Here is a 16,957-nt window from a genome sequence, read left to right as displayed (position 1 = left end):
AGGCTAGGACAGAGAAACACAAATACAGTATGATTTCATTAATATATGTAATCTAAAAAAAGAACAAACAGTAGTTTGACATTAATAAAATTTAATATACTATATGACCCAACACACTTTTATTCCTAGGTGTATACCCTGTAGAAATTTATGCACATTTGTACCAAAAGACATGCCAAGAATATTGTTAGCACTATTTGAAATTAATAGTATATGTCTTTTAACATCATTTTCATTTGTTTTTCGCAGCCAGGCAGAGTTAGCCATTCCTTTGTCTAATGCCGTGCAGATTGTTGGCATGAGTGCTACTCTTCCAAATTTGGAGCTTGTGGCTTCCTGGTTGAATGCTGAACTCTACCACACTGACTTTCGCCCTGTACCACTGTTGGAATCCATAAAAATTGGAAATTCAATTTATGACTCTTCAATGAAGCTTGTGAGGGAATTTCAACCCATGCTGCAAGTGAAGGTAAGTCATTTGTTGTTGTTCAGCTGCTAAGTCATGTCCAGCTCTTCGTGACCCCATGGACTGCAGCATGCCAGGCTTCCCTGTCCCTCACTGTCTCCCATAGTTTGCTCAAATTCGTGTCCATTGGTCCATCCAACCATCTCATTCTGTGTTGCCCCTCTCCTGCCCTCTGTGTTTCCCATCATCAGGGTCTTTTCCAATGGATCAGCTCTTTGTCTCAGATGGCCAATGCATTGGAGCTTCAGCATCAATCCTTCCAATGAATATTCAGAGTTGATATCCTTTAGATTGACTGGTTTGCTCTTGCAGTCCAAGGTTCTCTTTAGAGTCTTCTCCAGCACCACAGTTCAAAAGCATCATTTCTTCGGTGCTCAGCCTTCTTTATGGTCCAACTCTCACATGTGTACATGACTACTTGGAAAAACCATAGCTTTGACTAGACGGGCCTTTGTTGGCAAAGTGATGTCTCTGCTTTTTGTTTTTTTCTTTTAATTTTTTTAATTGAAGGATAATTACTTTACAGAATTTGGTTGTTTTCTGTCAAACCTCAACGTGAATCAGCCATTGGTATACATATATCCCCTCCCTCTTGAACCTCCCTCCTATCTCCCTCCCCGTCCCACCCTTCTAGGTTGATACACTGTCTAAATTTGTCATAGCTTTTCTCCCAAGGAGCAAGCATCTTTTAATTTCATATCTGTGGTCACTGTCCACAGTAATTTTTACCACCTGTACTGTTGTGTTTGATTGCATTTTCTAGCATGTTGTTAACAATTTTTGAGTTAAGCTGGGGGTTGCAAAGTAGCTGGATGTGCATTACATATCCATTAGAAGGATTCCCGTTGTTAACCTAGTTGGTTCCATGAAAGAATTGGTGGTGTTGGTGAGAGAGGAAATGTAGTTGTCTTCAATTTAAATGTAATCATTTCCTATAAGTGTAAGTAATAAAATTTTATAGATTTTTCTTTGTAACTGGAAAAGATTTTCTTATGGCTTTGTTTACATTAATGTGGAAAATTGACCTTTTATTAAGTGATATATGTACAATATTTGCCCTTCTTGGTTGCTTCAGTTGTGTTTGACTCTTTGTGACCCCATGTATATGATAGTAGAAAAAACATTTTTTGGGGTCAGAAAGACCTATTTCTGATACCTTATATAGGGATACTTGATGTGGCTGTGATAACAGTTGAATTACATAACTTCTCCATAGTATCTTCATCTATAAAATGGATATAATATTTGTCTTTAGTTTTTAAGGATGAAATTTGATTTAAAAAATTGCCTAGCATCTAGAAAGTGGTTGATAAATACACGTTAAAACATTTAGTTCAGAGTATTTTTCTAGGGCTGAGTCTTCAGTCCTGAAGTTAAAGGACTGAATCTGGTATGAGGCATCTATTTTTAATGTAGATCTGTGCCTCTGAATACTGAAATAGTTCAGGGTAAGTTTAGAACTGGAAATAGGACTAAATTCATGTGTTTTAGTGCACTCATAGGTGTATTTGTAGCTTCTGCATGCCTGGTATGGAATCTTATTTAGTTGCTTTGCTCTGTACTCCCAAATTTCATTTGACTGTGCCTTGGTTACCTCAATAAATATATCAGTAAACAAAGTCATTTACTCTCCTGTTAATCTTCTTCTATTACCATGTCTCTGCCTCCACCCTATTTAAATCAGTTTTAACTCTTACTTGGATCTATGCTTAAATCAAAAGCTAATCATCTATTTAAAATGAACATCAGAGCATGTAACCATTCTTCTCAAAAATTTGTGATGGTTCCCATTTCATGTGGAATGAATGCCAACATCTTTAAAGTAGCCTACAAGCCATATATGATCTGTCCCACTCCTTTACCCTGACTTCAGTTTCTATATTCTTTACTTCCTGCATAGCCTCTTTGCTATTCTGTATAATATGCCAAGAAATCTCCCACCTCAGATTCTCTTTATGTGGAATACTTTCCCCTGTAGGCATCAGTAGGGTTTACTCTTTGACCTTTGGACCTTTACTCAAACGTCACTTTCTCATTCTCATTCTCAAATGTTCTCTCATTCCTGGTTTCTGATTTCCCTGTTTTATTTCTCTCCTTTGCACTTTGAGCATATTTTGTGTTTTACTTATCTTGTTTTTAACTATTTATTCCTACTAGAGTAGACACGTTCTGAGGGCAGAGCTTTTTTTCTGCTTTATTCTCCATCCCCAGGCCTTGAATAATATATGCACGTGCTAAGTTGCTTCAGTATTGTCTGACTCTCTTGTGACCCCATGGACTGTAGCCCGCCAGGCTCCCCTGTCATGGGATTCTCCAGGCAGTCCTGACCCAGGGATCTAACCTGTGCCTCTTACGTCTCCTGCATTGGCAGGCTGGTTCTTTACCACTAGTGCCACCTGGAAAGCCCATGATAATATATGGCACCCAGTAAATAATTACTTAATGAGTGAATGTATTGATGAATTAATCTAGTTACACACACTGACCTTCCAGTTTTAGTCACCACTGGAATGTTTACAAATGCTGTTTGTTCTGCTTGAAATGTGTTCCCTGTTCCTCAGTTACCTTGTATTAAGATAATGTTTTTCCTTCACATCTCATCAGTTTCTCAGGGAAACTTTTTTTTCTTCCAGATCTCTCAGATTTATGTCAAAAGTAAGGCTTCAAAACACCACAAAGTTCTCTTTGATAGTACATATTATGATTGTATTTTACTTTTGTTTGTTTAGTACTTTATTGTTTCCCCACTGAGACCCAAACCCCTTAAAGATAGTATCTCGGCTATCTTTTACTCACCATTATATCCCTATTACCTTTGGGTTGGAGGTCAGTAAATATTAGTTGAATGAATATAAAAGATTGCCTACTCACCTTACATCATAAGGAGGTTTATTTTCTTTTCTCTTTTCTGTTTTTTCTTTGTTTTATTACTGAATTTGTAATTGATTTTTATCATGCTTTTGAGTAGAAAAACCTTGCCATTGAAGCAAAATGAATGACTAAACTGATATGAAAATGTTTTGAAAGTATCACTAGAATGGCTACTTCTCTTTCTTTTTTAGGGAGATGAGGATCATGTTGTTAGTTTATGTTATGAGACCATTCGTGATAACCATTCAGTATTACTTTTCTGTCCATCGAAGAAATGGTGTGAGAAGCTGGCAGATATCATTGCCCATGAGTTTTACAGTCTGCACCATCAGGCTGAGGGTAAGTTAGTGATGGAAAGGAAAGGAAGTGATGAAAGGAAAGCCTCCATTCTTAGGACATTTGCTTGAAAGTCATGTTAATAATTATATTAGCAAAGCATGGTTCTTTTCATCATTGCCACCACCTGGATGGATCCTTTGTAAAAGTATGTTTTTGTGACTAATCATCTCCTTTTCCTCCTTAAAGATAATATGTATACACATTCAGACTAATCTTCAGATTTATAGAGGTATATACTAAGGTTCTTCATTTAGGATCCATGGGCTTTGAGAAGTTGACTTCAAAGCCCCCTAAATTAATTGTATAAGAGACTTCACATACACACATTTTTGTCTGGGGAAAGTAGTCATATCTTTTTTATATTTCTAAGCTCTTACTCTAAAGAGAGTCATGCATACACACACACACTATACACATGTAGTTTAAAATCAACTTTATTGAGGTATAATTTGTCTAGAATAAAATGTACCCACTTGAAGTGGAACTTAATGAATTTTAACAAATGTGTTCACCGTTGAACTCCTCTCTGTGATCAACATATAGAATATTTCTGTCACTCCAAAAATGTTCTTTTTTGCTTTCTATCTCCTCCCTCTATCCCCAGCTTCAGGCAACTAGTCATATATTTTCTGTCAGTCTAGATTAGTTGTGCCTTTTCTAAGAATTTCATATAGTAAATGAAGTCATATTATGTGTATGTGTCTTTTGTGTCTGGCTTCTTTCACTCAGCATGATATTTTTAAGATTCATCCAGATTGTTACTTTTATCAACTTGTTTCTTTTTTACTGCTGAGTATTGATTTATGCATATTGCTATAACCATTAGTGTATATTTTTACTCACTCTGGGGTGAGTAGTGTTCCCTCACCACACTAGATTGTGGGCCCTTGGGATCAAAGATAAGTGCAGGGAAGATAGGGACAGTTCTGGTTATAGAACTTTAGGATATTTTATGACTTTGTTATGTTGGTGGCATCTTGAGGATAGGTAATGGATATCTCAAACCTAGCTTCAATTAGTAAACGTTGCATGAAGTTTATATTAGTAGACTTTGGTCCAATATTATAACATCTCTTTTAGTTCTCTCTTAATCAATGCTTTCTTACTATGCCAGCTTATATTTTTTTTTGTGGCAATTATGATAACTTACATTCCTTAATGACCAGAAACATTATTTATATTTTATTTGCATGAGCTTCTTATGATTTATAGCAGTGGTTTCCAAATCCTAGGACTTGAACTGGAGTCCGGGCTGTGATGAACTTTTCACCAAAAAAGTAAAGACAAGGTAGCACATTTTTCATAAAGATGACGTTTAAATTTTGAAATTATCCATACTAATTTTTTTTATGTTAAAATTATTTTTCTTTTTAAATAAGGGGACAAAGATAATTTTTAAAAATTTTAAATTGTTTTTAGAGAAGTAAAAAATTGACAACCATCTGTGGTCCTCAGAATTTAGGAGAAGTTTACCAAAAAGATTTAAAAATATATAAAATATAATATATATTCTATGAGAAAGTTTACTAGTTGAGAAATCCAAAGTCTAAGTTATTTTTAAAGAAAATATAGTTCTTGCATCTAAGAAAATCTTCTGGGGAAGTTATACATAGAGGGAAAAAACAGAGGGTAATGTATGATTAATCACCACATTGGTGCCAAAAAGGCTAGAAGAATTGTCACACAGAATTAAGCTCCTATGTGATTCTGACACTGCTGGTTTGGTGGGGGCACACGTTGAGCAAGGATTTATTTTAGGCTCTGAGTGCTGGTATTTGTAATTTTCTCCTCCTTTCAGCTGGTTCTTTTGATCTCCTCCTGTGGGCTTGATCTCAACCTAACAGTGTTTCCTAAACTTTGGTGCACATTAGAATTGCCTAGGGAGATTTAAAAATCATGATGTCCAGGTTGCATCATGTCACGGAATCCAGGGGAGAGAGCCAGACATCAATATTTTTAAAATATATCCAGGTGATTAATAAGTAGTTTCAGAACCATTGCCTTCTGTCATGACTCAGGCAGATAGCAGTAAAAGAGGTCCAAGGCGAGGTGAACAGTGTTGACAGTTTTTTTTGACAGGATTGGTAAGATCATCTGAACTTCCACCAGTGATGCTGGAACAAAAGGGCCTCCTAGAAGTGATGGATCAGTTAAAACGTTCACCTTCAGGATTGGACTCTGTATTGCAGAAAACTGTGCCGTGGGGAGTAGCATTTCATCATGCAGGTATCCATATATTTAATATGTTATTATGAAGCCCCCTCCAAAAATACTTAAAATTTCTTTATTTTTATGTTTGATTTGCATTTGATTTCTCATTAATCACACTTAATACTCTTAAATTTCCATTTAAGACATTGTGGATTAAGATTAAACAGGAATAAAACACATGCAGGATTATTTACTTGTCTGTATGGTATATAAGTACTAGATACAAGCTTTTTTGGTACTATTGGGGATGTGAATTCTAAAGTGATTATATTTCTATACTTTGTTTCCTTAGAACTTAGGTTGAAGTGGTACTTGCTATCCTAATTTTATGCCACTCTGAATATTTCCTTTTATATCTAGGGGTATTTGTAATATTCTTACAAATACATCAAAATCGAATTAATTTTAGAATTTGTCATATTGTATTTTGAAATAGTTACAAATGTTTAAAACCTCATACCTGGGTTGTCAAAATTGCAAGGATTATGACAGTCAGTGAATTAAATAACTTCTTTCAGGGAGTGATCTGTCCATGTTGATATGTGCTAAGGATATGATTCAGAATATATAGTTTCTACAATTAGGAACTTAACCTTTTTAGTTTACTTAAAAATTTTATCATGCTATGTAAAAATAAATTTAAAAAATATATATCTACACACAAACACATAAAAATATTTTCATTGTATATAAACTATAATACATGCTAATAAAGTGAATATTGGTGGACCCAGGACTTAATTTACAAACTAAGAACCCCAATTCTCTTGACTTTTTAAAAAAATGAAAATAAAAAATAAGCAATATAAGTGTATATTTTGTTTGCTGTTTTTCATTTACTCATGTATTTGTCCTTCAGATATTTATTTATATGCCTGACCACTGTCTTGGATACACCATCAGATACTGTCTTGAGTAAAGCATGTCTGTACCTTCAGGGTGTTTTTTTCTAGAGCAGGTTTCAGCAAACTACAGTCTGCTAGTCAAATCCAGCTGTTTTTGTAAATAGCATACAGTCTTGCCCATTTGTTTTACGGCTGTTCCATGTGACAGTGGCAGAGTTGATTAGTTGCAACAGAGATTATCTGTCCTGCAAAATCTAAAATGTTTACAGATAAAGTTTGACAGCCCCCGGTCTAGAAGGAGATAGAACTGTACTAGGGTTGGCAGACTGTGATTACTTCTTTGTTTACAGTCGTAACAGTAGCTTAAAAAAATCTTTACAAGGTTGTATTAGATTCTCAGATCAATTTGTAAGTGATCAAGTGTAATGTTTTCCTCATATGTTTATAAATATATGCTATTATAATTTCTTTTTTTTAGGTCTTACTTTTGAGGAGAGAGATATCATTGAAGGAGCCTTCCGTCAAGGTCAGATTCGAGTCTTGGCAGCAACTTCTACTCTGTCATCTGGTGTGAATTTACCTGCACGTCGTGTAATCATTCGCACTCCTATTTTCAGTGGTAGACTTCTAGATATTCTTACTTACAAGCAGATGGTTGGTCGTGCTGGCAGGAAAGGCGTAGACACAGTAGGTAAGTGAGTTTGAATTCTCTGATAGTGTTGCTGAAGGATAGTGTCAGTCTACTTGAAATTGAATAGCAACCTATTTCTCATCATGTTATATTTCTTTGTTATCCAAAACTAAAGGTCATCCTTTTGGATTTACTTAATATTTATATAGAGTATAACTTAAAATCTTCATATCATCAACTATTGGTTTTTCTAGTAATGTAAAAAAATCTTCGCTAAAAGATTTTCTTTTGTGTTATATACAGTGAAATGATTCAGTATTATGTTTATCAGATGGCATCACATTAGCTGGAAGATGACCTTTAATTTCCAGTACCATCTGCTGTTTTCTGCTAATGAAGGGATTGATTTTTTTGGTTATTAATTCTTTTTAGGTGTCTGGTATTAGAGTTTAACTAGGGATTCTGAGAGCTGGGAAGTACTCTCTCACACTTTTGAAATAGGAACTTCATGTACCCTCTTTCTCTTTCTAAATTGGTACTGACTCTGAAAACACATTTTCAATTTTTTGTATCAGCAAGTAGTGATAATATTGCCAGCAGTGCAAATAAAACTTAATTTCTTCAGTAGTAGGGAAAAGACTTGTTTAAATTAAATATCAAGATGGCAGCAAATATTCATGCCTGCTATATTATTCTGGGTATGACTACATTGTTGAGTCTTCTAATATTTAAGAACTTTGAGAGGAATGTTCTCTGTCACACTTTCTTTTAGTTTGTTTTTCCATGTTCAAGCAATAGCGTTTCTATCTTATGGTATAAGATGGCTACTGCAGTCTCTGTTATCACATCTGCATTTCAGCCATCAGGATGGAGAGTTGAGGAAATAAACGGGCACATCCTGCCCTTTAAGGGCACTTCCCAGAAGTTACACATAGTATTTGTTCTTACATACAATTGGCCAGAACATAGTCACATGTTTATATTCCCCAGCTACAGGGAAGCTGATGAATATAATCTAGCTGAGTGGTCATCAGTTCAGCTGACATTTAGGGGTTTTATTAAAGGAAGAATGAAGAAGTAAAGTGAAGTCACTCAGTTGTGTTTGACTCTTTGCGACCCCATGGACTGTAGCTTACAGGGCTCCTCTGTCCATGGAATTTTCCAGGCAAGAGTACTGGAGTGGGTTGCCATATCCTTCTCCAGGGGATCTTCCTGACCTAGGGATCGAACCTGGGTCTCCTGCATTACAGGCACACACTTTACCGTCTGAGCCACCAGGGAAGCCCAAAGGAAGAATGAGAGAATGGCTATTAGGGTGAACTATCAGTCTCAGTCCTAGTAGCAAATGATTCATCTATCTATAATCCCTAAGGGCCATTAGTCTTTTAATTAAAGTTTGTTGATTAAAAAAGCCTTGTAACTCATTGATTTCTATTACTATAGTCATCGAAGAAGTTTATCCTGCTTCTGTCTCTTACTTTAGCTACAAAATATGCACATTTGACCTAAATCAAATCCCTTACGTTATACAGTAGAAGTGACAAATACATTCAAGGGATTAGATCTGATAGACAGAATGCCTGAAGAGCTATGGACGGAGGTTCATGACATTGTACAGGAGGCAGTGATCAGGACCATCCCCAAGAAAGAGAAATGCAAAAAGGCAAAATGGTTGTTTGAGGAGGCCTTACAAATAGCTGAGAAAAGAAGAGAAGCGAAAGGCAAAGGAGAAAAGGAAAGATATACCCATTTGAATGCAGAGTTCCAAAGAATAGCAAGGAGAGATAAGACAGCCTTCCTTAGTGATCAGTGCAAAAAAAAGAGAGGAAAACAATAGAATGGGAAAGACTAGAGATCTCTTCAAGGAAGTTAGAGATACCAAGGGAAGATTTCATGCAAAGATGGGTACAATAAAGGACAGATTGTGTGGACCTAACAGAAGCAGAAGAATTTAAGAAGAGGTGGCAAGAATACACAGAACTATACAAAAAAGATCTTCACGACCCAGATAATCACGATGGTGTGATCACTCACCTAGAGCCAGACATCCTAGAATGCAAAGAAAAGTTGGCCTTAGGAGCATCACTACGAACAAAGCTAATGGAGGTGATGGAATTCCAGTTGAGCTATTTCAAATCCTAAAAGATGATGCTGTGAAAGTGCTGCACTCAATATGCCAGCAAATTTGGAAAACTCAGCAGTGGCCACAGGACTGGAAAAGGTCCGTTTTCATTCCAATCCCAAAGAAAGTCAATGCCAGAGAATGCTCAAACTACCGCACAGTTGCAGTCATCTCACACGCTAGCAAATTAATGCTCAAAATTCTTCAAGTCAGGCTTCAATAGTACGTGAATCGTGAACTTCCAGATGTTCAAGCTGGATTTAGAAAAGGCAGAGGAACCAGAGATCAAATTGCCAACATCCGCTGGATTATCGAAAGAGCAAGAGAGTTCCAGAAAAACATCTGCTTTATATGCCAAAGCCTTTGACTGTGTGGATCACGATAAACTGTGTAAAGTTCTTAAAGAGGTGGGAATACCAGACCACCTGACCTGCCTCCTGAGATATCTGTATGCAGGTCAAGAAGTAACAGAACTGGACATGGAATAACAGACTGGGTCCAAATCAGGAAAGGAATATATCAAGGCTGTATATTGTCACTGTATTTATTTCACTTATTTACAGAGTACATCATGAGAACCACTGGGCTGGATGAAGCACAAGCTGGAATCAAGATTGCCGGGATAAATATCAATAACCTCAGATATGCATATGACACCACCCTAATAGCAGAAAGCGAAGAAGAACTAAAGAGCCTCTTGATTAAAGTGAAAGCAGAGAGTGAAAAAGTTCGCTTAAAACTCAGCATTCAGGAAACTAAGATCATGGCATCTGATCCCATCACTTCATGGCAAATAGATGGGGAAACAGTAGAAACAGTGTCAGACTTTATTTTCTTGGGCTCCAAAATCACTGCAGATGGTGACCGCAGCCATGAAATTAAAAGACAGTTGCTCCTTGGAAGAAAAGCTATGACCAACCTAGACAGCATATTGAAAAGTCTTGTCTAGTCAAGGCTATGGTTTTTCCAGTGGTCATGTCTGGATGTGAGAGTTGGACTATAAAGAAAGCTGAGCCCTGAAGAATTGATACTTTTGAACTGTGGTGTTGGAGAAGACTCTTGAGAGTCCTTTGGACAGCAAGGAAATCCAACCAGTCCATCTTAAAGGAAATCAGTCCTGAATATTTATTGGAAGGATTGATGATGAAACCGAAACTCCAATACTTTGGCCACCTGATGCAGAGAACTGACTGATATGAAAAGACCCTGATGCTGGGAAAGATTGAAGGTGGGAAGAGAAGGGGACGGCAGAAGATGAGATGGTTGGATGGCATCACCGACTCTACGGACATGAATTTGAGTAAGCTCCAAGAGTTGGTGAGGGACAGGGAAGTTTGGCGTTCTTCAGTCCATGGGGTTGCAAAGAGTCAGACACAACTGAGCAACTGAACTGATACAGATTACATTTATGTGTTTAAAAAGGATGAGAGGAAGAGACTAAAACATTCCAGTCTCATTTTTAACTGCCTCTTTCTACCCTTGATTTCTCAATTAGACTCAACTCTGGAGAGTGTTGTGTCAGTTTTTTTTATACAGATAGTCTTCTCTCAAGCCCAGAGGGTCTTTAAGATAATGTAGAAGATAAAGAGGTTTTATTTACCTTGCTACATTCTTTGCTTGTGCTTATCTTTCTCATGAAGAAGAAGAATTGGAATGTTGGCAGCCTGGGTTAATATCAAGCAGTATATCAGATAACATTCAAACAAAGACCACAACAACTTTGTTTTTGAGGTCTTGGAAACTTCTGAGATTTTGACTTTGCGTAGTGCTCCACTTCAGGGCTTCCAGTGGTAAAGAATCCACCTGCCAATGCAGGAGACTACGGTTTGATCCCTGGGTTGGGAAGATCCCATGGAGAAGGAAATGGCAAGATCCTCTGGAGAAGGAGATGGAAACCCAATCCAATATTCTTGTCTGGGAAATCGTGTAGATAGAGGAGCCTAGTGGGCTACAGTCCATGGGGTTGCAAAAGAATTGGACACAACTTAGCACCTAAACAAGAACAATGACAATGCTTCATTTCAGGATGACATATGGCTTGCTCAGAATTTCTTAAGTGTGCAAATAAATGGTTTCATGTCAATCATGAAGATTTAAATACCTGGTCATGCTCTTTGGACTATGTAGCATCTTGGTAACTTCTGTGCATTTTATAAATGATATTAATTTCCCTGGTGTTTTATTTAGATGACTGTTTAATCTTTCTGTGGATTTCTTGGAACCTTCCAATGTAGGATGATGGTGCTTTGTGCCAAAACAGTGATTTACAAGTTAAATGGTTTGTGGATCTATCTATATCAAGTCTATGCATGATTTGATTCAAATTGACTTCTCTATTATGAAGTGGATACAGCTTCCCTAGGCAAGTGCGAACAGGACCTAGAAATATATATTGGTATTATTTTTGCATTTTCATAAATCTTGATTATCCTGAAAAGTGGTTATCTATTTTGTTGAAGAATCAAATCCTAGAAGAGCTGTATGCAGGTCAAAGTGGTTTTTAACCTATTGATAATGCTAGTTGATTCATTTTCTAGATAGTTTTTTTGTTTTAAGTTAGGCTATTTTATAATTATTGTAAGTGTCAGGTGGTATATTCACTTCTCTTTGTTTTGATGGTACCTAATGTTTTTTGTAATATTTGGGATAAATAACCAATGGTTATCAAGTTTATAGTTCTTACATTTTTCCTATCTTGATTCTCAATTTGGCAGTCAGTGTAGGGAAAGCATCATCTATATTTTCCTTCTGCCTAGGTGGTTAGAATGGTCCACCACAATCTACTTTTATTTTTATTGTTCTGTAATGCAAGTGGCCTTCCTTTTACCTCTTGAACATCTTGTTTACTGCTTCCTTTCCCCTACTATTGAATTCATTTGGGAAAAAAAGGGTTTTCTCTAGTCTTAATTGTTATAGTAAGTGTTTATGTTTTTATAAATTGTATATTTGAATATGTTTTTAATTAATAAGTGCTTTGACATATTTTTGTTCATTTGACTGTCTCAGTAGCCTAAAGCATTTAAATTAGTGAGTTTTATATTGTGATTTTTAGGTATCCAGCAGTATTTTTGACTTTGTATTATCGTCATGTATAACTGTTAGTGGAGCTCAGGTTTGGCTACTCACTGCACGATATGCCAATAAGTCAAGTGACAAGGTGTTGAGTCAAGGAAAGTGACCTTATTCGAAACCAGCTAACTGTGAAGGAGAAGAATGTGAACTAGTGTCTTTAAAAACGATCTTAATATCTTGGTGCAGGCAAAGGGCTTTTTTAAAGTCAGTGTGAGGAAAGGGACTTCAGGGTGAATGAGCAGCTTGTGCACAGTTCTCAGATTGGTTAGCATCAAGGTGAAGTTTCAAGCATCACCAATTTTCTGGGTTCAACTGGTTGGGGTCTATGTACTTGTAGTTAGCAGTTTTTATCTGGGAGTCTGCTTCTTATAAAACAGCTTAGGAATATGTGTCAGACCTTTTATCTATACCTTTGAAGGAACTGAGAGTTCAGTGACTCTGCTTTGTAGCTGGTTTATACTCTATATTGTTAGCAGTTTCCCAGGCCAGCAGTTATTCTTTGTTTCTATGTCTTCACGTTTACTAATCATTAACTCTTCAGTCAGCCTTTTGAGACTCAAGGGAGGCCTGAGAAACTGAAAACCTATATACTCAGTTGTGTCTGCCTCTTTGTGGACCCATGGACTCGAGCCTGCCATGCTCCTCTGTCCATGGAATTTTCCAGGCAAGAATACTGTAGTGGGGTGCCATTCCCTTCTCCAGGGGATCTTCTGACCCAGGGATTGAACCTGTGTCTCTTGTGTCTCCTGCATTGGCAGGCAGATTCTTTACCACTAGCAGCACCTGGGAAGACTAAAGCAAAAGCTTTTTATACTTCAAAGGACAGGGACACAGGAGATGGTATGTAGCTTCATAACTAGTAATAATTTGTATATACATTTTCCTTTATAGTTTTCAGAGTGTCTATTACTATTGCATACTTAATTATTCACTGATAATAGTACTGTATGGAAGGAAAAAAAAAAAAACTTTTACCCTCTTAGGTTCTATGCCTTGTGCTTGCAAATTAAAGTGATGAATTACAGAGTAACAGGAAAAAAAGCCATACATATTTGAGTCGATGTTTAATTTTTTACATACATGTTGTCCTTAACTGAAATAAAAATCCAAGGAAGCAGTTAGATGCTGGGGGTTTATGTATCCTTTTAACAGAGAGTGATAAATTGTAGAGAAGTGACAAGACAAAGGAAAGGGGGTTGGTCATAATTGAAAAAGACATGTGTACCCCAATGTTCATTGCAGCACTATGTATAATAGCTAGGACATGTAAGCAACCTAGATGTCTATCAAGAGATGAATGGATAAAGAAGTTGTGGTACTTGTATACAATGAAATATTACTCAGCCGTAAAAGGAATGCATTTGAGTCAGTTCTAATGAGGTGAATGAACCTAGAGCCTTCAATACAGATTGAACCTTCAATACTGATTGAAGTTAAGTCACAGAAAAAATGTTGTGTATTAATACGTATATATGGAATCTAGGAAAGTGGTCTAGATTTTGGTCTAAATTGATGAACCTATTTGCAGGGCAGTAATAAAAATGCAGACATAGAGAACAGACTTGTGGACACAGTAGGGGAAGGAGAGGGTGAGACATGTACATCACCATATGTAAAATAGATAGCCTGCAGGAATTTGCTGTATGACGCAAGGAGCTCAAATCTGGTGCTCTGTGACAACCTAGAGGGATGAGGTGGTGTTGAAGGTGGAAGTGGGATTCAAGAGGAGGAGACATATGTATCTATGGCTGATTCATGTTGATGTATGGCAGAAACCAACACAGCACTGTAAAGCAATTATCTTCCAATTAAAAATAAATTAAAAAAGAAAAGGGGTTTGGGCTTCGAGGGGGTGGTACATTGTGGAAGGGTAGGTATGTGCTGGAAATTAATGCAAGTTAAGCTTTATATAGTAAGGTCTGTGCACACCTATGTCAGTGCTGAATTTTTGTCTCCAGTGATAGGAATTTTTCTCCTGGTTTGAGAGGCAGGAAGGGGAACACATTCACAGAGATGTTTATGTCCTGCTTCTAAGAAATAGGGAGAAGGCAGAGAGCTCTATGTTTGCTGCTTCTCAGTTGCCTTCAGGTCAAAATAATCCTTATGCTAAAGTGGCATATTTTGATATAGCATATTGTGATCCCCTTCGATCCAAAATTCAGAAAATAAAAACATTTGTGGTAATTCTATAACAGCCACTGTCATCTGTTGTCTCCTTTTAAACAAGTAAGACAGTTTAAAATCTCTTTAGCAGATATGGAGATGTATTGGGATTTTGCAAAATTTTTTTTTTTTTTTCCGTTATAGGTGAGAGTATCTTAGTTTGTAAAAACTCTGAGAAATCAAAAGGTGTAACTCTACTTCAGGGATCTCTGAAACCTGTTCGTAGCTGTTTGCAAAGACAAGGAGAAGAAGTAACCTCAAGCATGATAAGAGCGATTCTGGAGGTAAGAGGGAGTTCACTAAATTACCATTCACTTTTTTGTTCATATACTACAATGGTAGAGCTTTAGTGTGTTAAAAATCTTAGCTTTCTGTTTCTTTATAAGATTATTTATAAACTTCCCAAGTCTGAATCTCTTTTATTTTATATAGTTATTTCCTGGAGATTAATACAGCTGCTGCTGCTGCTAAATCACTTCAGTTGTGTCCGACTCTGTGCAACCCCATAGACGGCAGCCCACCAGGCTCCCCTGTCCCTGGGATTCTCCAGGCAAGAACACTGGAGTGGGTTGCCATTTCCTTCTCCAATGCATGAAAGTGAAAAGTGAAAGTGAAAGTGAAGTTGCTCAGTTGTGTCCGACTCCTAGCGACCCCATGGACTGCAGCCTACCAGGCTCCTCTGTCCATGGGATTTTCCAGGCAAAAATACTGGAGTGGGGTGCCATTGCCTTCTCCATTAATACAGCTAGTACCATATAAATCTTCTTCAAAATAGCAGATTGAAACCCAAATGCCAGATGGTTCTGTTTATTTTTTAGGTGTTCTTTATTATTTTCTGAATTTTTTAAAAAAGATGACAACAATGGACCTTAGTTCCTCCATACAGATAATGTGTGTGTGCTTAGTTGCTCAGTTGTGTCTGACTCTTAGTGACCCCGTGGACTGTAGCCTGCCAGGCTCCTCTCCATGAAATTTTCCAGGCAAGAATACTGGAGTGGCCATTTCCTTCTCCAGGGGATCTTCCCGACCTAGGGATCAAACCTGTGACTCTTGCGTCTCCTGCATTGACAAGCAGATGCTTCACCACTAGCGCCACCTATTTATATATATATATATGTATATGCATATTATTTAATTGTATTGTTAGTTCCTGCATTTTAGATAGATAATGATTCATCTAATTTCATTTGTGAGAACATGTTGGATCTACTTAAAAATATATATATATATTTGATATATTTGCTTTGGGTCTTAGTAGCAGCACATGGGATCTTTTGTTGAGGCACACTGACTCTCTAGTTGTGGGCTTAGTTGCTTCACAGCATGTGGGATCTAGTTCCCTGACCATGGATTGAACCCATGTTCCTTGCATTACAAGGTGGATTCTTAACCACTGAATCACCAAGGAAATCCCTGGATCTACTTTTAAGGAAAACTTTCCATGTTGTCAATAGGTGTTATCTATTTTTGTAATGAATTATGATGGAAGAGTTAATAAAGAGTCTCTGCATTAAGAAGCTGATAACATTTTAAGAGAAAAAATAATTTATTTTATGAGGGCCTGTGTCTTATTAAAAAGTTACAGAAGATTTCAAACTTCTTTTCTCAGATAATAGTTGGTGGAGTGGCAAGTACATCACAAGATATACAGACTTATGCTTCTTGCACATTTTTAGCTGCAAGTATGAAAGAAGGGAAGCAGGGAATTCAGAAAAATAAAGGAGCAATTGAGGCCTGTGTAATGTGGTTACTAGAAAATGAATTCATCCAGATTACTGAAGCTAGTGATGGAACAGAAGGTAAATATGACTTCTGAATTGCAACTTCCTTTTTTATCTTTAGTGATTTAGAGTATCTAAGACTGTTTTAGTAAAAGAAAATTGACTTATCAACTCATTTTAAGTGAATCAGTGCTGTGTTCAGCAACATCAGACAAGTAGCATAGAGCCTGCTGATAAATATCCATGCATTGGATTCTGTTTGTAAAATTGATCAGAGCCTGAAAGATTAATTACAGAATGCCAAAAGACAATATTTTGTTTTATTTTTAACATTTGATCCTTTTTTTCCCCACCCCCACTCCCAAACCAGGAAATGTATATCATCCAACACACCTTGGTTCGGCAACTCTTTCTTCTTCACTTTCTCCAGTTGATACTTTAGATATTTTCTCTGACCTACAAAGAGCAATGAAGGGCTTTGTTTTAGAGAATGATCTGCATATTGTTTATTTGGTA

General features: G+C 36.9%; 1 protein-coding gene across 5 annotated transcripts in view; it reads left to right on the top strand.

Annotated features, from left to right (window-relative positions):
* Positions 1–16,957, top strand: part of POLQ (DNA polymerase theta) — a 103,468-nt gene that overhangs the window by 14,003 nt on the left and 72,508 nt on the right. For all 5 annotated transcript variants that reach the window (XM_055568335.1, XM_055568334.1, XM_055568332.1 and 2 more), the window contains 7 exons: positions 250–469; positions 3,529–3,676; positions 5,756–5,902; positions 7,211–7,423; positions 14,865–15,004; positions 16,330–16,519; positions 16,812–16,954. In XM_055568335.1, coding sequence (XP_055424310.1) covers positions 250–469; positions 3,529–3,676; positions 5,756–5,902; positions 7,211–7,423; positions 14,865–15,004; positions 16,330–16,519; positions 16,812–16,954 — 1,201 coding nt within the window. The remainder of the gene's footprint in view (positions 1–249; positions 470–3,528; positions 3,677–5,755; positions 5,903–7,210; positions 7,424–14,864; positions 15,005–16,329; positions 16,520–16,811; positions 16,955–16,957) is intronic.

The sequence above is a fragment of the Bubalus kerabau genome, chromosome 2 (genome assembly GCF_029407905.1).
Source record: "Bubalus kerabau isolate K-KA32 ecotype Philippines breed swamp buffalo chromosome 2, PCC_UOA_SB_1v2, whole genome shotgun sequence".
In the NCBI taxonomy this organism is placed as follows: Eukaryota; Metazoa; Chordata; class Mammalia; order Artiodactyla; family Bovidae; genus Bubalus; species Bubalus kerabau.
This window is presented reverse-complemented; position numbering and strand designations above follow the sequence as displayed.